This window comes from Oncorhynchus masou, chromosome 16, assembly GCF_036934945.1.
Source record: "Oncorhynchus masou masou isolate Uvic2021 chromosome 16, UVic_Omas_1.1, whole genome shotgun sequence".
In the NCBI taxonomy this organism is placed as follows: Eukaryota; Metazoa; Chordata; class Actinopteri; order Salmoniformes; family Salmonidae; genus Oncorhynchus; species Oncorhynchus masou.
The window spans coordinates 3,064,702-3,086,077 of NC_088227.1; the positions used below are offsets into that span (position 1 = coordinate 3,064,702).

At 39.7% G+C, this 21,376-nt stretch overlaps 1 protein-coding gene across 3 annotated transcripts; it reads right to left on the bottom strand.

Moving 5' to 3' along the window:
* Positions 1-741: 741 nt before the first annotated feature.
* Positions 742-18,020, bottom strand: lpar3 (lysophosphatidic acid receptor 3). Of its 3 annotated transcripts, none has more exons than XM_064990561.1 (3): positions 17,488-18,018; positions 15,869-16,626; positions 742-4,057 (listed from the first exon to the last, which is right to left on the bottom strand). In XM_064990561.1, the coding sequence occupies exons 2-3, from the start codon at positions 16,608-16,610 to the stop codon at positions 3,717-3,719; spliced, it is 1,083 nt and encodes a 360-aa protein (XP_064846633.1). In that variant the 5' UTR covers positions 16,611-16,626; positions 17,488-18,018; the 3' UTR covers positions 742-3,716. The 3 variants fall into 3 exon arrangements, 2 of the variants coding, with proteins under 2 accessions (XP_064846633.1, XP_064846632.1); XM_064990560.1 differs by having other exon boundaries at positions 15,869-16,623; positions 17,488-18,017; XR_010458202.1 differs by having other exon boundaries at positions 3,987-4,057; positions 10,933-16,623; positions 17,488-18,020.
* Positions 18,021-21,376: the final 3,356 nt, after the last annotated feature.

Genomic DNA, 21,376 nt, shown 5'->3' on the forward strand with positions numbered 1-21,376 from the left:
AATTGAACCCATAGCAACCAAGGGTCATCCATTAGTCCAGCAAAACAGAGTAAATCACCCTGAAGCACCTCTACTTGAGCACAAGCAATCTAGGGCAGTGTTTCTCCACCCATGCTGCTCTATCTGGTGTTCAGTAGGTAGACATTTTTTGAAATAGAGTGAAACAGGAAGGTGCTACCTGATAGTGTCAAATAAGAGCACATATTTTCATGTTCTTATCGGACACGTTCAGTTAGATAGCACTTCCCCCATATCAATCCATTTCAAAGTGTTTTCTCCTTAATGAACACAACAAAGGTCCACTGTGAGTAAGCTGACATCACTATGTTTATTCAAATTGCATGCTGGTCACTGATACATTAAAGTTTGAGAAACACTGACGAAAAGGGACTTTTTGACCATGTGGGTTTGGAGAAAAACCTAGGTAATGTTTATGAGGCACCAAACAGAAGAAAACGATCTAGGCGCAGTGAAACAGGGAGGAACTATCTGTACTTGTCCTATAAGAAATGCTCATTGTTTTGCTACGGTGTGTCCTAAAGAACACTACCCTGTTGAGGCCACAGCACGCATACCTTTCCTGTTTATAGCACCGCTCAACAACCCCCCCCCCTCCCCCGACTCTGTAACCTATTTGTTTGTGTGTTTATATCATTGGACTACAGAGTCACAATGCTTTCAGCTTTCATCATCCTGTTTACATGTACGACATTCCAACACGTGCGACTGAATCAAGCAAAGTTAGAGGAAAAATGTGTTTTAATGAAGCTTTTCCTTTTACACAAAGGGTGGTTTAACCACATAAATAGTGTACAGCAGGTAAAGAGTTTCAATGACCCAGTAAATGATTAATCATTGGTCTCCTGTGGAAGGAAGGGGTGCTCCAGTCATATCCTTGTCAGTTTCCTGCAGGCATATCTACTGCAGGAATCCAGTGTGTCGCAATGTTTACAAGCCTGGGCCTTGCTCTCAGGTGAGCGAGCAGCTGTTTTGTCAACATGAGGCGGCGATCGCCATTACGAGTTGCATGAAAGGATGTGCAAAAATTCCACTGCGAAAGTAAAAAACATTTTTTGATGTTGACAGTGCTGCAGGCTTTTCTTTTTCTTCTCAGCTTGGACATTGACTGTGTGTTGATGTACAGGGCCTTCATACGTATTCACACCCCTTGACTTTTTACACCTTATTGTGTTACAGCCTGAATCCGAAATGTATTCAATTTAGATTTTTTTTATACTGGCCTACACACAATAACCCATAATGTCATAGTGGAATTATGTTTTTCGAAAATTTGACGAATGTATAATACATGAAAAGCTGAAATGTTTTGATTCAATAAGTATTCAACCCCTTTGTTATGGCAAGCCTAAATAAGTTCAGGAGTAAACATTTACTTACTTAAGTCACATAATAAGTTAAATGACGACCTCATCTCTGTACCCCCACACATACAATAATCTGTAAGGTCCCTCAGTCGAGCAGTGAATATCAAAAATAGATTCAACCACAAAGACCAGGGAAGTTTTTGCAATGCCTCACAAAGAAGAGCACCTATGAAAAAACAATGAAAAAAGCAGACATTGAATATCCCTTTGAGCATGATGAAGTAATTAATTATACTTTGGATGGTGTATCAATACACCCAGTCACTACAAAGATACAGACGTCCTTCACTCAGTTGCCAGAGAGGAAGATAACCACTCAGGGATTTCATCATGAGGCCAATTGTGAATTTGAAACATTTACAGAGTCTAATGGCTGTGATAGGAGAAAACTGAGGATGGATCAACAACATTGAAGTTACTCCACAACTAATTGACAGTGAAAAGTGAAAAGAAGGAATCCTGTACAGAATCAAAAATAGTCCAAAACATACATCCTGGCACTAAACCCATCACACTCATCTCTGGACCTCGATGCCAGTTGCACTGAATATTTCATTATTGCCCTCTAATCAGGGATTGATTTAGACCTGGTAGGTGCAATTAATTATCAGGTAGAACAGAAAAACAGCAGACCCCGTAGGGTAAGAGTTGAATACCCCTGCACTAAAGCAATACTGCAAAACATGGTGAAGCAATACATTTTCTTTCCGATTACAAAGTGTTATGTTTTTGGGCTAATCCAATAGAACACATAACTGAGCACCACTCCCCATATGTTCAAGCATAGTGGTGGCTGCATCATGTTATGGGTATGCTTGTAATCAGACTAGGGAGTGGAGCTAAGCACAGGCAAAATCCTAGAGGAAAACCTAGTTTTGGTGCACAATCCAGGTGTGAGACTTTCCCAGAAAAACTCACAGCTGTATTTGCAGCCAACGGTGATTCTAACATGTATTGGCTTAGGGGGTTGAATACTTATCTAATGAAGATATATTAGTGTTTTATTTTTCATTAACTTTTTACAAATGTTAGAATTTTTCTTCCACTTTGACATTAGAATATTTTGTGTATATTGACAAAAAAATGACAATTAAATCCATTTTAATCCCAGCTTGTAACAAAACAAACAAAACAAAACAAAACAAAAGGTGTAAAATTCAAGGGGTGTGAATACATTCTGAAAGCACTGAACTCGTGTTTAATTTTTTTTTTTTTGTGTAGATCATTGAAAAAGAAAGACTATGAAATTAACGTTAATGCCACTTTGTGACAACAACATTTGAAAAAGTCACTGTACATGTAGTAGTGTTAAAGGGAGTGACAGATGTGCTGATGATGCATCTGGCAAAAGAAATGACTTCCTTTTGGGCTATTGCACGGACCACTGACTGTCAAAGCAAGGTGGATGTAACGGTTTTCCTTTCAAATGACAGTTGGGCCAATAGCCATGTACTGTGTATCTAGGGCAGTTTGACATTAGAAAAGTTTGACATGTTTCCAAATAATCGTCCCTCATTAACCCATTGGCCCGAATCCTTCGATGTTAGCAGATTGTAAGGCACACAAAATGGTGGACGCTCCACCACTACACTGACACTTCAGATCTGCAAACATTTTAAGGTAAGGGACAAGAGCAAGGGGAAGGGAGCAAATTGGGACTAGTGCTATCTATTCTAGTTGAGAGACACACACTTTCCTTCCATTAGAAAGGAATTTGTCAATTCATTAACACAACATTCAGGGATGTTAGCAGCCAAATAAAGTAGATTATGATTCCCTGGGTGTATCAAAAAGAGGAACAATGAGAATTGAAAACCATCTTTAACCCCTAATAAGCATAGTACTATAGTACAATGATGTATTAAGAACAATGCTATTTCGTCTTGTACAGTACTTTGTTTTCCAAATGAAATAAGGGCAAGATGACCCTGATGAAACAAATCCATGAGATGTAAAGGTTATACGGTGGAAAAAGCATCCGTTACTCTTTTCAAGATCTTAAAAAAAACGATTGAGGTAAAAACAGGAAATGTACCATTATACCACTGTCTACTTCATATCACAACATCTTTCTTCAGCCATTTGGATATACTGTAGTCGCCCACTTAATTTGCAGGCTAATATCCCATATTGGGCAGAGTAGGGATGGCCCTTCACTCCTCTAGGAATCCTCCACTAAGGCCCAGACCCAGTTTGAGCTGCCCTTTAAACCAGTCAGCTACACTGAAGACAACATTGGACCATAGAAGACCCATCTGTGTCTTTATATGTCTCTCTACATCCACTTGTAGAGACACTCCCACAACGGCCTTTCTTGCCTCAGGTCTTGGTTCAGGCCTTGAGCATCTCCTGGGCGTCCGAGCCCTTGGTGGTCTCCTTCTCCTCAGAGGTCTGCGGCGTAGTGCCCGTCTCCTGGGCTGAGCTGAGGGGCCGGGCGTTGGCCCTGGACGAGCGCTGGCGCCGGGTGCCATTGCCCACGCAGCGAAGCAGGTTCTTGAAGGTGGTCCACATCTCGTCATCCTTGTAGGAGTAGATCACAGGGTTCATGACCGAGTTGAGTACTGCCAGCAGGAGGAGCCAGCGCTTAAAGAGCATCACCTCGCACTGCTGGCAATGGAGGCCGTCTAGCAGCAGCACCACCAGGCCCGGCGTCCAGCAGATCACAAATGCCCCTGTAATGAAAGACAATATTAAAGATGATAAAATATATTATATTATTTCAAAATATTTTAGATATATCCAAAAGCATTAGATATTAGATCAATAGATTATAGATTATTAGAAATATAATATATACTATTTGCCAGAGTCACACTGGACTTATTATACAACTCTCCTTCCCTGGCAATAGATAACAGTAAAACTCCAGCCAACATGTTTATTAAGGTCAAAAGTTGTTGTTATCATCATTAGAGATGAGATTATTAGAAATATTAGAGACATCTCCAATGTTATTACAGATTATTTTATCAAACCTAATGTAATGGTAAATCTAAGCGCTGGCGGTAGCGCTACAGGTCCCTGGGTGGGCCAGAAATATTAGTGCTTTTGTCACAGCAGTTATTATGAGCGCAAAAGCTGGTGGTGGCACGAAAGGGATGGATTTTGATGCATAAACAAGTTATAGGTGTGACCAGGGCTTGGACAGTCACTGGCCAATCAAGGCATTCCATGGCTTAATATTGCATGTGTTAGTCTTTTTGTTGTCATCAACTCCAATTCGGCTGTATTATCAATTGTGGATTGATAATACAGTTTAGGAAATAAGGGTAAGATTAAAGTATTAAGTATTAAATAGCATTTGCTACAGTAACAAGTGATAGCAACAGTAGAAAAAAACACATCCAGTGTTTGCTCAATATGTTTTGAGTGTTGACAGTCAGCATCGTTGTAATTGGATTCAAAGAGTATTGGCCTTGAAGCACTGCGCTAAATTATATTGTATGTTCTCAAGAAGCTAGATATAGCCTAGAGACCTTCTGTTGATATGGTGTTATAGGACTGAAAATGTGAATAGCCTGTGTTTGGAGGAGCGCACCTTTGGTAACCAGACAAGAGGCACTGGGGATAGATCCAAGCAGAATGGAGTATGCCCTGCAGGTAGGCCTATATGAATCGTGAATAATGCAAAGGCATGAAAGCCTCAAGGGTAGACCATTTAGAATCCTTTTATGGATATGCTACATGAAAGCCTCAAGGGTAGACCATTTAGAATCCTTTTATGGATAGGCTACTTGGCTAATGCATTCCAGGATAAGAAAGACACCAAACACATTGCTGTTGAACAAGCTTTTGTTTGAGTAGGGTAAGGGTAACCTACTAAGGGCTTGTTTTTTTATCAAACGAAATGGAAAACAAGCAATTGTTACAGGAAAATAACTTATATTTTTCTAAATTCAAGTGTCACCGGATTATCTCATCTCTCGTTCCATGATGGGCATATAGCCTACATGTGGAGGGTTTTTTATGCATATCCAAAATAAAAATGATGTATAGCCTACATGTGGAGGGTTTTTTATGCATATCCAAAATAAAAATGATGTAATAACCTACATAGCTGTCCACTCACTGTTTTGCTGCTGCGAAAATTCTATTTTAATAAAGCTTTGGCGATTAACTCCAGATGAAAATAGAGCCCTGGATGTATTAGAGATATCTCTTTTGGAGATCTGTTTACTTTATTTCAACAGGTCAGGTGACTGAAAAGTCATTCTCATTCAGTGTCAGCTGTGACTGAAACACGATCGTTCTGTGTGAAATGGTCACTGTAAACAGGAGCCATACATATTTTTTTATTTTGATTGGTTGGACTTGAGCAACAGCTTATCGTACTGAAGACGGCTCTTGAATTTGGGTGCATAGATTGAAAGAGATAATTAATGCTTGATTCAAGTTAGAAAAGAGGCAATGAGGGATAGGATGCTACACCACCTCAGCCTCTAGGTGTGTCCCAATAATATCTCCTTTCTCCTGAGGTGTGCACTCATTCACTACTTCTCACAAATCTAAAAGTATTAGAGTGGTGGAGGCATGGGCTCGTGGATGTTTCTACCATATTTCTTATACCAGTCATGTTCTATTCAAATCACTGAAGGGAAGTGAACAAGTGCACACTTTGGGAAGAATGAGATATAATTGAGACATCGCTTCTGTCACTACACTGGAGACTTCCTAAGTTATGATGGCTTGCCAATGAATACCGTCTGAGGAAAGCAGGTATAAGTTAGAGGAAAACCGAGGGACCAAATACTCTAGAAGGAAGAAAATTATAATGTTCAATCCTTGTGTCTCAGACACTAATGTTTGTCTGAATTTTCATTCGACGTGAAATCCCAAACAGTATCTAGGCTAGTCACCGACAACAGAGCGTGTTGCGGCAAGATTAAGGGATTTCAGGGAGCTTTTCTTGGACATGTAGCAGCTTGTCCGTCCTGCCAATACTTCTCCAGAACCCTGCTTCAGCTCAGTAGAACAAAAACAACAATTGTGTTCTCCACAAGAGAGAAGAGAGGGAGGGAATATGAACCACACCTTCTCTCTCAAAAATACAAGGTCACCAACTAAAATACAAGGAGGAGGCAGAAAGAAATGGCGGGGTTCCATGGGTGTTTCATATGAAATGTTCAAAAAAAAACATAAAAAACATCTGGGTTGGGAAGCGGGCATGTTTCTAGCACATGTGAGCTTTCAGTTGAGCAGCATTCATTAACCTCTGAAATATATGGCAGGTTATACATCAAGGGAAGCAGAATGAGTCAAGATTTTTCTCTGCAGTTCTGTTTGCTTCAGTCGAAATCCATAAATGGTCCCACATATTACAGTGAAATGGCTATCATGAATGTTAGCATTCTTCCTTTCCACAGAAACACAAGGATGATGAATCAAAGCATAGGGGTTGAGTTTATGCACGTGTGCCTAAATAGCTACCATCAAGCACAATCAGGTCCCAATCTCGGTGTGATTTATTTTAGATGATTTGACAGCTACCTGTATGGGGGGCTTCTTCTAACCTAATGCTCCCCAAAATCTTTAGTCAAATATCACATATTGTGTATGCCACCTGGCTAGCTGTTTATATCTGTCATGAGAGATGACTGTAACCATAACAGTGTAGAAAACACTTTAGCGTCCAATGCAGCCATTTTGATCTCAATATCAAATCATTTCTGGGTAACAATTAAGTACCTCACTGTTACTGTTTTCAGTTAAAATGGTCAAAAAGAAATAACAGTAAAACTCCAGAAAACATGTTTAACGAGGTCAAAGGTGATGCGAAATCTCCCTGCATTGTCCTTCCACCATTTCCTAAATGATAGACGTTAGTGATATTGGAGACATACAGAGCCTTCAACAAGTATTCACACCTTTTTACTTTTTTGTTGTTGTGTTACAGCCTGAATTTAAAATTGCTTCCATTTAGATTTGTTGTCACTGGCATATACACAATATCCCATAATGTCATAGGGAATTATGTTTATTTTTTATACAAATTAATTAAAAGAAAGTGGAGTCAATAAGTATTCAACTCCTTTGTTATGGCATGCCTAAATACATTCAGGAGTAAAAATGTGCTTAACAAGTCACATGATACGTTACATGGACTATGTGCATCCATAGCGTTTAACATGATTTCTTTAATGACTACCTCATCTCTGTACCCCACACATACAACTATCTGTAAGGTTCCTCAGTTGAGCAGTGAATTTCACACACAGATTCAGCCACAAAGACCAGGGAAGTTTTGCAATGCCTCGCAAAGGAGATCACATATGGTGCATATAGAAAGTATTGACTCAGGGGTGTGAATACTAATGTAAATTAGAAATTTATGTATTTCATATTCTATACATTTGCAAAAGAAAATACAAAAAACATGCTTTCACTTTGTCATCGGTGAGAATAAAAAATATAAAAAACATTTTGAATTCAAGTTGTAACACAACAAATATGGAATAAGTTATGGGGTATGAATACTTTATGAAGGCACTGTATCTCTTCAAGATGAATTTACTTCATTTCAAAAGGTCAGTTTTTACACAGTTCATATGTATTTACTGTATGGTAGTCAAGGCTCATCCTATATAACTATACACACCTTTCCTATTAATTTACCGTTCATATTTTATATTTGAGATTTGTCAAAGTAGCCACCCTTTGCCTTGACAGCTTTGCACACTCTTTGCATTCAATTAACAAGTGTGCCTTGTTAAAAGTTAATTTGTGGAATTTCTTTCCTTCTTAATGTGTTTGAGCCAATCAGTTGTGTTGTGACAAGGTAGGGATGGTATACAGAAGACAGCCCAATTTGTTAAAAGATCAAGTCCATATGACGGCAAGAACAACTCAAATAAGCAAATGACAGTTCATCACAGTTCATCATTATATACTGACATGAAGGTCAGTATGTCCGGAAAATGTCAATAACTTCAAACGTTTTTTCAAGTGTAGTCGCAAAAACCATCAAGCGCTATGATGAAACTGGCTCTCATGAGGACCGCCACAGGAAAGAAAGACCCAGAGTTACCTCTGCTGCAGAGGATAAGTTCATTCGAGTTACCAGCCTCAGAAATTGCAGCCCAAATAAATGCTTCAAAGAGTACTTCAACTAAACAGATACAGTGCCTTGAGAAAGTATTCGGCCCCCTTGAACTTTGCGACCTTTTGCCACATTTCAGGCTTCGAACATAAAGATATAAAACTGTATTTTTTTGTGAAGAATCAACAACAAGTGGGACACAATCATGAAGTGGAACGACATTTATTGGATATTTCAAACTTTTTTAACAAATCAAAAACTGAAAAATTGGGCGTGCAAAATTATTCAGCCCCCTTAAGTTAATACTTTGTAGCGCCACCTTTTGCTGCAATTACAGCTGTAAGTCGCTTGGGGTATGTCTCTATCAGTTTTGCACATCGAGAGACTGAATTTTTTTCCCATTCCTCCTTGCAAAACAGCTCGAGCTCAGTGAGGTTGGATGGAGAGCATTTGTGAACAGCAGTTTCCAGTTCTTTCCACAGATTCTCGATTGGATTCAGGTCTGGACTTTGACTTGGCCATTCTAACACCTGGATATGTTTAGTTTTGAACCATTCCATTGTAGATTTTGCTTTATGTTTTGGATCATTGTCTTGTTGGAAGACAAATCTCCGTCCCAGTCTCAGGTCTTTTGAAGACTCCATAAGGTTTTCTTCCAGAATGGTCCTGTATTTGGCTCCATCCATCTTCCCATCAATTTTAACCATCTTCCCTGTCCCTGCTGAAGAAAAGCAGGCCCAAACCATGATGCTGCCACCACCATTTTTGACAGTGGTGATGGTGTGTTCAAAGTGATGAGCTGTGTTGCTTTTACGCCAAACATAACGTTTTGCATTGTTGCCAAAAAGTTTAATTTTGGTTTCATCTGACCAGAGCACCTTCTTCCACATGTTTGGTGTGTCTCCCAGGTGGCTTGTGGCAAACTATAAACAACACTTTTTATGTATATCTTTAAGAAATGGCTTTCTTCTTGCCACTCTTCCATAAAGGCCAGATTTGTGCAATATACGACTGATTGTTGTCCTATGGACAGAGACTCCAACCTCAGCTGTAGATCTCTGCAGTTCATCCAGAGTGATCATGGGCCTCTTGGCTGCATCTCTGATCAGTCTTCTCCTTGTATGAGCTGAAAGTTTAGAGGGACAGCCAGTTCTTGGTAGATTTGCAGTGGTCTGATACTCCTTCCATTTCAGTATTATCGCTTGCACAGTGCTCCTTGGGATGTTTAAAGCTTGGGGAAATCTTTTTGTATCCAAAGATCCTCACTGAACTTCTGGAGAGAGTTTGCTGCACTGAAAGTAAAGGGGCTGAATAATTTTGCACGCCCAATTTTTCAGTTTTTGATTTGTTAAAAAAGTTTGAAATATCCAATAAATGTCGTTCCACTTCATGATTGTGTCCCACTTGTTGTTGATTCTTCACAAAAAAATACAGTTTTATATCTTTGTGTTTGAAGCCTGAAATGTGGCAAAAGGTCGCAAAGTTCAAGGGGGCCGAATACCCTGGAATTAGTACATGTGTCCAAACATTTGACTGGTACTGTGTATAATACAGTTGAAGTCGGTAGTTTACATACATGGGCAAATGTTGCACAATCCAGGTGTGGAAAGTTCTTACAGAGTTAACCAGAAAGATTCACAGCTGTAATTACTGCCAAAGGTGATTCTAACATGCATTGACTCAGGGGGTTGAATACTTATCTAATCAAGATATATTAGCACATTTTTTCCCCCAAATATTTTTACCACTTTGACATTACAGAGTATTTTGTGTAGATTGTTGACAAAAATGACAATTTAATCCCACTTTGTAACAACAAAATGTGGAAAACGTAAAGGGTTGTAAATACTTTCTGAATGTACTGTATGTATGAATTGATATCTAGATGGTTATCAATATAAGTTATTTATTGTATAAGCTGCTATCCTACTTGAAATAAAATCATGTGGGTGATTTTTTTTGTTTGTTGTCAAGTTAGCTATTGCCGGCGACACAACTGTGGTACATCTGCCCAGTAGTAAGCACCTGGCGTAGCGGTCTAAGGCACTGCATCTCAGTGCTAGCCGCGTTACTACAGATCCTGGTTCAATCCCAGGCTGTATCACAACCGGCCGTGATCGGGAGTCCCATAGGGCAGCGCATAATTGGCCCAGAGTTGTCCTGGTTAGGGGAGGGTTTGTCCGGGGCAGGCCATCATTGTAAAATAAGAATTTGTTCTTAACCTCTCTAGGATAAGGGACACTAGCAAAACCAGGGAAAATACAGATTCATACAAATTTAAACAAAATGATATAAAAATCTAACTTTCATTAAATCAAACATGTAAGATACTAAATTAAAGCTACACTCGTTGTGAATCCAGCCAACATGTCATATTTTAAAAAGGCTTTTCGGCGAAAGCATAAGATGCTATTATCCGATGATAGCACAACAGTAAATAAAGAGAGTAGCATATTTCAACCCTGCAGGCGCTACACAAAACGCAGAAATAAAATATAAATCATGCCTTACCTTTGATGAGCTTCTTTTGTTGGCACTCCAATATGTCCCATAAACATCACAATTGGTCCTTTTGTTCGATGAATTCCGTCCTTTATATCGAAATAGTCCATTTATTTGGTGCGTTTGATCCAGAAAAAAAGCTTCCAATTTGCGCAACGTCACTACAAAATATCTCAAAAGTTAACTGTAAACTTTGCCGAAACATTTCAAAGTACTTTTGTAATACAACTTTAGGTATTTTTAAACGTTAATAATCGATCAAATTGAAGACGGGTCTATCTGTGTTCAATACAGGAAGACAACAAACCAACGCTACTTTTCAAGTCTTGCGCAACTCTCAACAGTGTTACCCAGTTCCAAGAGGGCCGTGCTTCTTCATTTCACAAAGGAATAACCTCAACCATTTTCCAAAGACTGGTGACATCCAGTGGAAGCGGTAGGAACTGCAAACAAGTGCTGAATAAATATAGTTCCCTAATGAAACCACATTGAATAGACAGTGACCTCCAAAAAAAAAATCTGAATGGTTAGTCCTCGGGGTTTTGCCTGCTACGTAAGTTCTGTTATACTCACAGACATGATTCAAACAGTTTTTAGAAACTTCAGTGTTTTCTATCCAAATCTACTAATAATACGAATATCTAATATTCTTGGCATGAGTAGCAGGAAGGTGAAATTTGGCACGCTACTTATCCAAAAGTGAAAATGCTGCCCCCTATACCTTAAGAAGTTAACTGACTTGCCTAGTTGAACAACAATAAATAAAGGTCGGCAGGCACGTCAATACAACACTGGTGTGCTAGTCGCCGGCTTATTGACTCGTCGTCCAAGTCCAATCAGCCAAAGCAAAACGGCCTTGAGTGGCATCAAATAGTATGCCCAGTTTGCGGATTTGCTTTCGTACACCCACTCTTTTCAACACACCCACCCGCCCCTGTGGCCTCATTTATAAACGTTGAGTACAAAATATACTCCAAAACATGCATGCATCAGTTTTCAGGCAAAAGTTGGCATTTATAACCAAACATGATGTGAGAATTTGTTTAGCTACCTGCAAACCTTATTTCCCGCAAAAGTTCAGACCATGCATAAACAGTTTCTGGTTGAAGTATTGCAATACAAGCAGGCAAGTAGCCTAGTTTTTTGTGCAAATTAGGGATATGATGAAACACTTATTCATAACAAAAGGTAAATATAATAACAAGATGCCATCATTTGCCGTTAGTGAGAAGAGAAAATATTGTTTTTTGCATCTTTGCGTCTTTGAAATAGTTAGAAATAGGCATATATTTCCTACTTAATTTCCATGACAGAATACATTCATCACCCTTACTGACTGTGATGGCTTCATATTTTCAAAGTAGCCTTAGGCCTACAATGTCCCAACTTTCATTTCATTGGACCCACTTTACAGTTGTAAATATTTTAACAATTTCAAGTATTTTTCTCTATGCGAACAGACGGTTCACCTTTTCCATTTAGTTTTTTTTAGGCTACTGTACTTCTGAATAGCCTACTGTCATTTCAAATGTCTCAAGTAAACAATATTACATTTATAAACATAATAGGCCTACAAAATACATATTTTTTTATAACCTTTGCAGAATAAATTCCTCACCACCTTTTCTGACATTGATGGGTTCCATATTCCTACAACAAATTGCCTTGTGCATCTCTCATTGAATTGTGCCTACTGCTTAAAATACTTGAAATAATAGCCTCTCTATCCGACTGGGAGCGTGGTTTATAATATACAGTATACATTTTACAGATGAACAGACAGTTGATATTTTGCTTTGAAGTGTATAGGCTTCCACTGCAAGTAGGCCTACTGTTTTTTTATTATTATTAGTTTTTATACAGTAGACATACTAACAAGACAATGTTTCAGAATTCGCAGGCAGTGCAGCATATTTAGGTTCGGGGGAAAAAGTAAATGGAAATCAATAGTTTTTTTTCTTTCAGAAACTGTCAGATATAGCACATGTCCCTGTAAAAGTTTTAAACAACACCTCCAGACATTTTTATCAGGTTCACAATTGCTAGTTCCTTTAGAAACTGCCTTGGCCTAATTCCAATACTTCCAAAGTATACAGCAAATAAGGGCATTATTGTCACCATACAAGGTGAATGATGGGCGTTTTTCAGGTGGAGTTTCCACCTGATTGATTTCAGAAAACATGCTTATTTACTATTTAAGTTTATAGCCATCAATATTTATTGTGAAATGTATACAGCGGTTATAAATGAGGCCCCAGAAAAAGTCTGGACAGGTTTATCCAGTCACTAATTCAGTGTTAGTCAACACAAAAGAACAGATTTCTATTCACTTGAAACATGAGCTAACAAGAGCTGTTTTCTTCCTCGTACAGCCCCAGCAATATGCTTGAGTACTTGTTTCTTAACCTCCAATTCCTTTCCTCACTTTCTCTCATACTTCTCCCATGTTCTTATCTTTGTCACATAGGATAATGCTTTCACATGAACATTTTAGGCATATTTAGAAGCTTGTTACGGTTTTTTTCTACCAGTTTGCTGCCTACTGTATTCCCAACTGAGATACTGACAATAGAGTTTCTATTTTTCAATCTTGAGTTGACTTTCTGCATCACAATGTTATCGAACAACAACTCACAGATGGAATGTGGAGAATTGCATCAATTCTTCCAAATTGCTCTAGGATAGAGACAATTGTATCATGACAAAAGTGATTGGGTAACACACAACGTCAAATGACCCATGCCTATAATGTGGGAAAATTCCAGCAGGCTCAAAATAATACAATGAGACACCCTCCCTAGCGTCTCGAGTCTTTCACCTCAGAATAACGTAACGGTAGGCTTGACTTGCAACTTGAAGACATAAGAGCACAACAGCTAGTTTAATGAGGACAATTGCATCTGAAAGCAATTTGCACGCTGCCTGAAAACCCCTGAAAGTATAGGTTCTTTTTGGGGGTTCTTCTGAGAAAGCCGCAGACCGTGCAGTCTTGGGCGGTTTCGGCTGAGATGCCTGGCAGCCTAACCAGTGTGTGACTGTGTGTGTCCTTGTGCGAGAGATAATTACATAGAGCAGTCTTGAAGACACTCTGTACAGAGAGCGAGGCAGCTTCCTCCACGCCTATCTGGGGGGCGATTAATCTGGCAGGAGGACATCATATAAGAAAACACTCCTTCTAGCACAACATAGAGCTGTAAATATGCTATCTGGAACATACAAAAAGTTGATGTTTAGAAAATTCAGCAGCACCTACTGGCTGAGTTGATAACAATCAAACTCGCCTGACCTGTACTGAGGAGCCATGCTAAGGAGAGGGTGGATGTGCTCAACTATTGTCTCAAGTGCAACATATCCTGTTCCGACACACCTACCAGCAGAGGCCCACATGATCTTATCTGGGATGTACATGCTCATGTGCAAATGTATATGTTTAGGACCGCACATTTATGGTATGTTTGCTATTCACACACATGTTGAAAACAAGCCCTTGTAGACTGATCCACAATTTTTTTTACCTTCATTTATGCAGGAATTTGAGGTCATTTAGTTCAGAATATATTTTTTTACAGGGGAGACCTGGGCCCTGATTCCCAAGAGCATCTTAAGGCTAAGTTCATTGTTGGAACTTTCGTAGGAGCTTTGTTAACAGCTAAGTGCATCGTTAGATGCTTTTTGTCCTCCCGCGTCACTTTATAGAGAAGATCTCCGCTCTATATGTATATCGTTGTATATCATTGTATTTTACATTTGTGTGACTGGTCTTGTCTATCAGTGTATTGGTGTTTTGTTACTTGTCGTGTTTTATGCTTTTGTGTGGACCCCTGGAAGAATATATGCTGCTTCAACAAAAGCTATTGGGGATCCGAATAAATGAAACTAAACTTAGAATCAAGATGTTTGTCCATCTGTCTGTGACCACCGATAACTACAAAAACAAAGTGAACGTCTTTGCAATTGTTACAAACAGGCAAAGGATAAAAAGTTATATTTCGCTAATAGGCTACTGTAATATTTCATTATGTGGGTAAGCATTAGAATAAGCCGACTCAATATTTGCAGCCACATAGGTGGTAATATCACTCTAGGAGTTGATCCGTCATCAGTATTTTGAATAATTATAATGTTAAGGTAAGATTTGACTAGAGAAAGCTTATTAGAGAGCAGCTCTGCCTTTCTTTAGACCCTATCAGTATCAACACATGCTCTAACGATGTTAGTTGAAATGACTTTTCTTTGTTAGTGATTTAGACATGTGCACAGATGAGTGATCCTGAGTGGAGAACCATGTTATTAAGCGGAGACAGATCAGAGCAAATAATATGCTTCTGTGCTGAATAAAGTGCTAAGTAACTGCAACCCAAGTTGAAGACGCACAACTGCACAGCAAACTTTGAGGTTCATGGTACAACCGTCCACTTTTTAAACCAACACCCAGGTCAAACAAAGATTACTTTAAAAAATGATGTCAATATCAGTCAAATTATATCACTATGTGGGATATATTGAAGTGTTTTTTTGAAGGCCTTGACCATAACATTTTGCTCAAACCTCAATTGAGTTAATTTAATCAGGATTTTCCCCACTATCTTGGAAATGTAAATTACAATCCACTGTTGTCAGCAACAATGCTTTCCCTACCTTTCTCCACACTCAACCAGCTAAATAACCTTTGAGACAAGCTTGTGAGTGTGTCTAACTGCTTATGAGGAAAGTCCTTTAAGAACCAATGAAATGATCAAATGTTCTGCTACTTAAGAGCACAGAGTACTAGTGCTACTCAGACATTAGGAAGGACTACATTTCCGAACAGTGAAATTCTGATGGGTCCAATCAAGGACATTTTTTTTAATGTAGTCCTTCATAAAGGGCTCAGTACTACTCAGAAACACATTTGAAGTTCCCACATTGACACAATGTGAGAGGAATCCGATGGCCTCAAGCCTACCTAACACAGTCATGACTGTCTTGATGAGCTTGATGGGTGTCCTCTTGCGGTTGATGGAGCCGCTGGTGTGCGGGCTGAGCACCGCCGTTTTCCTCTTGACGTAGGTGTAAATCCGCAGGTAGATGGACACCATGACCAGGAACAAAACCAGGTTGGACACGGACCAGAAAATCAGGTAGCTCCGGCTGAAGATGGGCGCCAGCTGGGAGCAGTCCTGAAGGTTGCAGATGCAGTTCCACCCCAGGCTGGGCACGGTGCCCATGAAGATAGAAATGGCCCACACCAGCACGATGAGCAGGGTCACCCGTCGCTTGGTCAAGTTACTGTGGACCTTCCAGTTCATCACAGAGATGTAGCGCTCCAAGGCGATCACTAGCAAGTTCGCCAGAGAGGCTGAGAGACTGGTGTCCAGAAGCCCTTGACGAATGAAATAGCCCCTCACGGTTAGTTTCCTGGACACCATCCCGGTGTTGAACATGAGGTATACGTAGGCTATTCCAGCGAGGAAGTCTGAAGCGGCCAGGTTGGCAAGGAGATAGTAGAACGGGTAGTGGAACCTCTTGTTGGTGATGATGGCGGCAATGACCATGGCGTTGGACACCAGGATAAAGCAGCAGAAGAGGGAGCCTACAACTTGGACCAGAATGAGCTGTGTGGAGTTCCAATTGTCTTTGGTCTGGTTGCTGTTGTTGTAGAAGAAGCTCATTGGCTCATCATGGTAGCATTTGTTCTGGCTGGCCATCTTGAGTGAAAGGCTGCTGACGAGAGTTGACAAGAGATATAAAGAGAGAAGAAAATAAGAATTATTTATTGGTTTCTCTTTTTTCTCATTCTAACAAATATCAACCTTTTGGAGTCCATGGTAGGTCTACACAGTATAACTATATGGGCTAATTTAGTGCAAGGACGGTAATGAGAACTCCAGACCAAAAATTCTAATAAACCCATTATTTGTACCGTGCCAATTTTCCCAAGGCCAAATAACTCCTGAACTGAGAAAGATTAAATTGCCCAACTTTAAAGGGCAATCAACATGTCAAACACCCATTTTACTGGAAACAGCTGCATAAATCACTGGTTAATCACACATTTTCTCATTACAGAGGTATAGTGAGATAAGGATAAAGACATTCTGAGCTTCAACTATGAAGATATTTTCCAACAGTATAGGCTATGGACTCTGCCAAAACCAATTAGGTATGACTTTTACAGATATCATGGATACAATCTCTTCCATATAACAACTTACAGGAACAGACTTTATTCCCATGATTTTCTAATGACTATGTATCATGCAATTTGTGAAACTACCAATTTTAGTATGACAGAAAGCTTCAGAATAAAATACCAAAGTACAATCAATGGAGAGAAATGTTTTGCCATGTAATTCAACGTTCCTATGGAATGTCTAGTTATTTATAAAAAATAATAAAAATAGTGTAGCCATAAATGCTTCGTCTTTCAACACTTAAAATGTAGACCTCTATGGTTACAATAAGGAATTTCCAAATGCAAAAAAGTTGTATTATTTGCGGTTGAAAGACAGTAAGTCTTATAGATCATACCGGAAATGATATGCAAATGTACGCTAAACATAACATTTAAGAAAACTGACTTACCAGGTGAAGTTTACCTGTGCAAATACTTTATATCGAATCCTTTGTGTAAACGGAATTTCTCATTCGTTCTGTTACTCATTTCAAGAATGTCCTCCTTCATTCTACCGGGGCAACTTTACAGGAGAAGGTGACAGCCGTGAGTGAAGGGAATGAGGGAGAAAAGTCCGAGGCAAGAGTAGTCTGACGTAGAGGGTGTGTGACACAGCACAGCTTCTCATATCTCGACTCCACTGGCTGCAGTAAAAATAATTCCTTTGTATGTGCCTGGTTCACCACATGGGGCCATGAGCTAAAACAATTCTCCTACATGCCTACCATTCCACTTGTATGTTAGAAAATGATATTCAATGGTGAAGGGTTAAAAAAGTATACGTTAAAAAAGACGAATAAAAAATCCATAGCTAGAATACCTGTTGGTGTTTGGTTTAGTTAGTGTAATCACACAACCTCAAAACCATCCAGAGGAGATCTACATTCCAGCAGGAAAAACACTGAATAGATTACACATCAGTAATAGAGTCTTACGTATAAACACCACCCCCACCTCAGGGCAAATGCCACTGCCAAATACTAACCAGCTACTCATGAGGCAATACAACCACTAAAACAACAGTCATAAGAATAAGGAAATAAGATCAAGGTAATTGAAGGTTGGTATTTCACTTCAACACAGTGTATTAGGTCTATTTCACTACAGACCACCTAAGGAAAATGATTCATTTGATTCTTCTCTTTTTACTGACTCTTGACAGATACTCCCTGATGAGCTTTCCTGAAGTAACAAAGACGGTTGTGTTCCAGCTTGTTCCTACAACATCCTGTCAAAGCAGATTGTGTGATGACAAGGCTCATTGCCAACATTACATGGCATTCGTCATAATAGTCGGACTCATCTTATTCAGTCATAAAAATCCCCATATGAGTCACACACTTTGTCAGACGCAGTCATCTGTCCAATAACTTTGTGATCCTCTGGCAGCATAAGATCCCATTCTGAGTGAATGTATAGCAGATATAAAATAATTAATACCAAAACGGTAATGATTTACTTTGACTACATATCCGTAATGCATTATTTACACATTCACAAGCATTTCATGAACGTGTTATAAACGCATTATTAAAAGTTAATGAGATATATCCATAGTAAATCTATAGCACATTCACGTCATGCATTAAAATAGCTCATATTTAGGTATCTTAATAAATGCATTATTTCAATGACAGCATGGTGTCAATCATGATGATGGCTGTTCTCAAAAGTGTGCTTCTGCCATACAAGTGTTAGTGAATATGCCAAAAGGCCAAACCATGTTTTGACAATTATGCTGATACTGTATATAGCCGGCAAGTAACAGCCCCATTTCCCCCATTGGCCAGTATAGGCCTGTACCTTACCTCCTTCTCACTAAGGTCAATGATGCATGAAGATCCCCACAGGGTTGAATCCTTTGAACATTTTTCAGATCAAAACATGTAGTTGAGGATCATGTTATAGCTCATTAATAACTTATTTGGGACTGGGGGGGCAGTATTGAGTAGCTTGGATGAATAAGCTGCCCAGAGTAAACTGCCTGCTACTCAGGCCCAAAAGCTAGAATATGCATATAATTAGACGATTTGGATAGAAAACACTCTGACGTTTCTAAAACTGTTTGAATGATATCTGTGAGTATAACAGAACTCATATGGCAGGCAAAAACCTGAGAAAAAAAATCCCACCAGGAAGTGAGAAATCTGAGGTTTGTAGGTTTTCAAGTCTTTGCCTATCCAATATACAGTGTCTATGGGGTCATATTGCACTTCCTAAGGCTTCCACTAAGGCTTCTAAGGCTTCCACTCAACAGTGTTTAGAACCTTGTTCCAGGCTTCTACTGTGAAGGGGGAGCGAATAAGAGCTGTTTGACAGTCAGGCGCGCGGCCGTGAGAGCGAGCTGCGTTCCTTTTAATTTCTAAAGACAAAGGAATTGTCCGTTTGAAACATTATTGAAGATGTATGATAAAAACATCCTAAAGATTGATTCTATACATCGCTTGACATGTTTGTACGAACTGTAATAGACCTTTTTTGACTTTTCGTCTAAAGTAATTGCTCGCACATTGTGCATTTGGATTACTGGGCTAAACGTGTGAACAAAAAGGAGGTATTTGGACATAAATGATGGACTTTATCGAACAAAACAAACATTTATTGTGGAACTGGGATTCCTGGGAGTGCATTCCGATGAAGATCATCAAAGGTAAGTAAATATTTATAATGCTATTTCTGAGTTTTGTGACACCTCTCCTTCTTTGGAAAATTTGCTGTATGTTTTTCTGTGACTTGGCGCTGACCAAACATAATCGCAAGGTGTGCTTTCGCCGTAAAGCCTTTTTGAAATCTGACACAGCGGTTGCATTAACCTCTTTCAGCTAGGGGGCACTATTTTAGGTTTGGAAAAATAACGTTCCCAATGTAAACGGCCTATTTCTCAGGCCCATATGCTAGAATATGCCTATAATTGACATATTAGGATAGAAAACACTCTAAAGTTTCCAAAACTGTCAAAAATATTGTGAGTATAACAGAACTGATATTGCAGGCGAAACCTGAGAAAAAGCAAACCAGGAAGTGGCTTCTATTTTGAAAGCTCCATGTTCCATAGCCTGTCTTCGCTCCATTTAAAGGGATATCATCCAGATTCCTTTTCCTATCGCTTCCTCAAGGTGTCAACAGTCTTTAGACATAGTTTCAGGCTTTTATTTTGAAAAATGAGTGAGAAAGATAACATCGTGTCATTGTATGGCCGGGTGCCAGCAGTGTTTTGTATGCGTAACAGAGTTTGGGCAGCATTCTTCAGCGATACACATTCCCATCTGGTTTGCGCTTAGTGGGACTATAATTTGTTTGATGTGAGTCTGGAAGGAGAGTTTACAGTCTAACCAGACACCTAGGTATTTGTAGTTGTCCACATATTCTAAGTCAGAACCATCCAGAGTAGTGATGCTGGACGTGCGGGCAGGTGCAGGCAGCTATGCATTTGGTTTTACTTGTATCTAAGAGCAGTTGGAGGCCACGGAAGGAGAGTTGTATGGCATTGAATCTCGTCTGGAGGTAAGTTAACACAGTGTCCAAAGAAGGGCCAGAAGTATACAGAATGGTGTCATCTGCGTAGAGGTGGATCAGCGACTCACCAGCAGCAAGAGCGACATCATTGATGTATACAGAGAAGAGAGTCGGCCCAAGAATTGAACCCTGTGGCATACCCATAGCGACTGCCAGAGGCCCGGACAACAGGCCCACCAATTTGACACACTAAACTCTTATGAGATAAATAATTGGTGAACCAGGCGAGGCAATCATATGAGAAATCGAGGCTATCGAGTCTACCGATGAGGATGTGGTGATTGACAGAGTCGAAAGCCTTGGTCAGGTCAATGAATACGGCTGCACAGTATTGTTTGTTATCGATGGCGGTTAAGATATTGTTTAGGACCTTGAGCGTGGCTGAGGTGCACCCATGACCAGCTCTGAAACCAGATTGCATAGCGGAGAAGGTGCGGTGGGATTCGAAATGGTTGGTAATCTGTTTGTTGACTTGGCTTTTGAAGACCTTAGAAAGGCAGGGTAGGATAGATATAGGTCTGTAGCAGTTTGGGTCAAGAGTGTCCCCCCCTTTGAAGAGGGGGATGACCGCAGCTGCTTTCCAATCTTTGGGAATCGCAGACGACACAAAAGAGAGGTTGAACAGGCTAGTAATAGGACTTGCAACAATTTCGTCAGATCGTTTTAGAAAGAAAGGGTCCAGATTGTCTAGCCCGGGTGATTTGTAGGGTTCCAGATTTTGCAGCTCTTTCAATACATCAGCTGACTGTATTTGGGAGAAGGAGAATTGGGGAACGCTTGGGC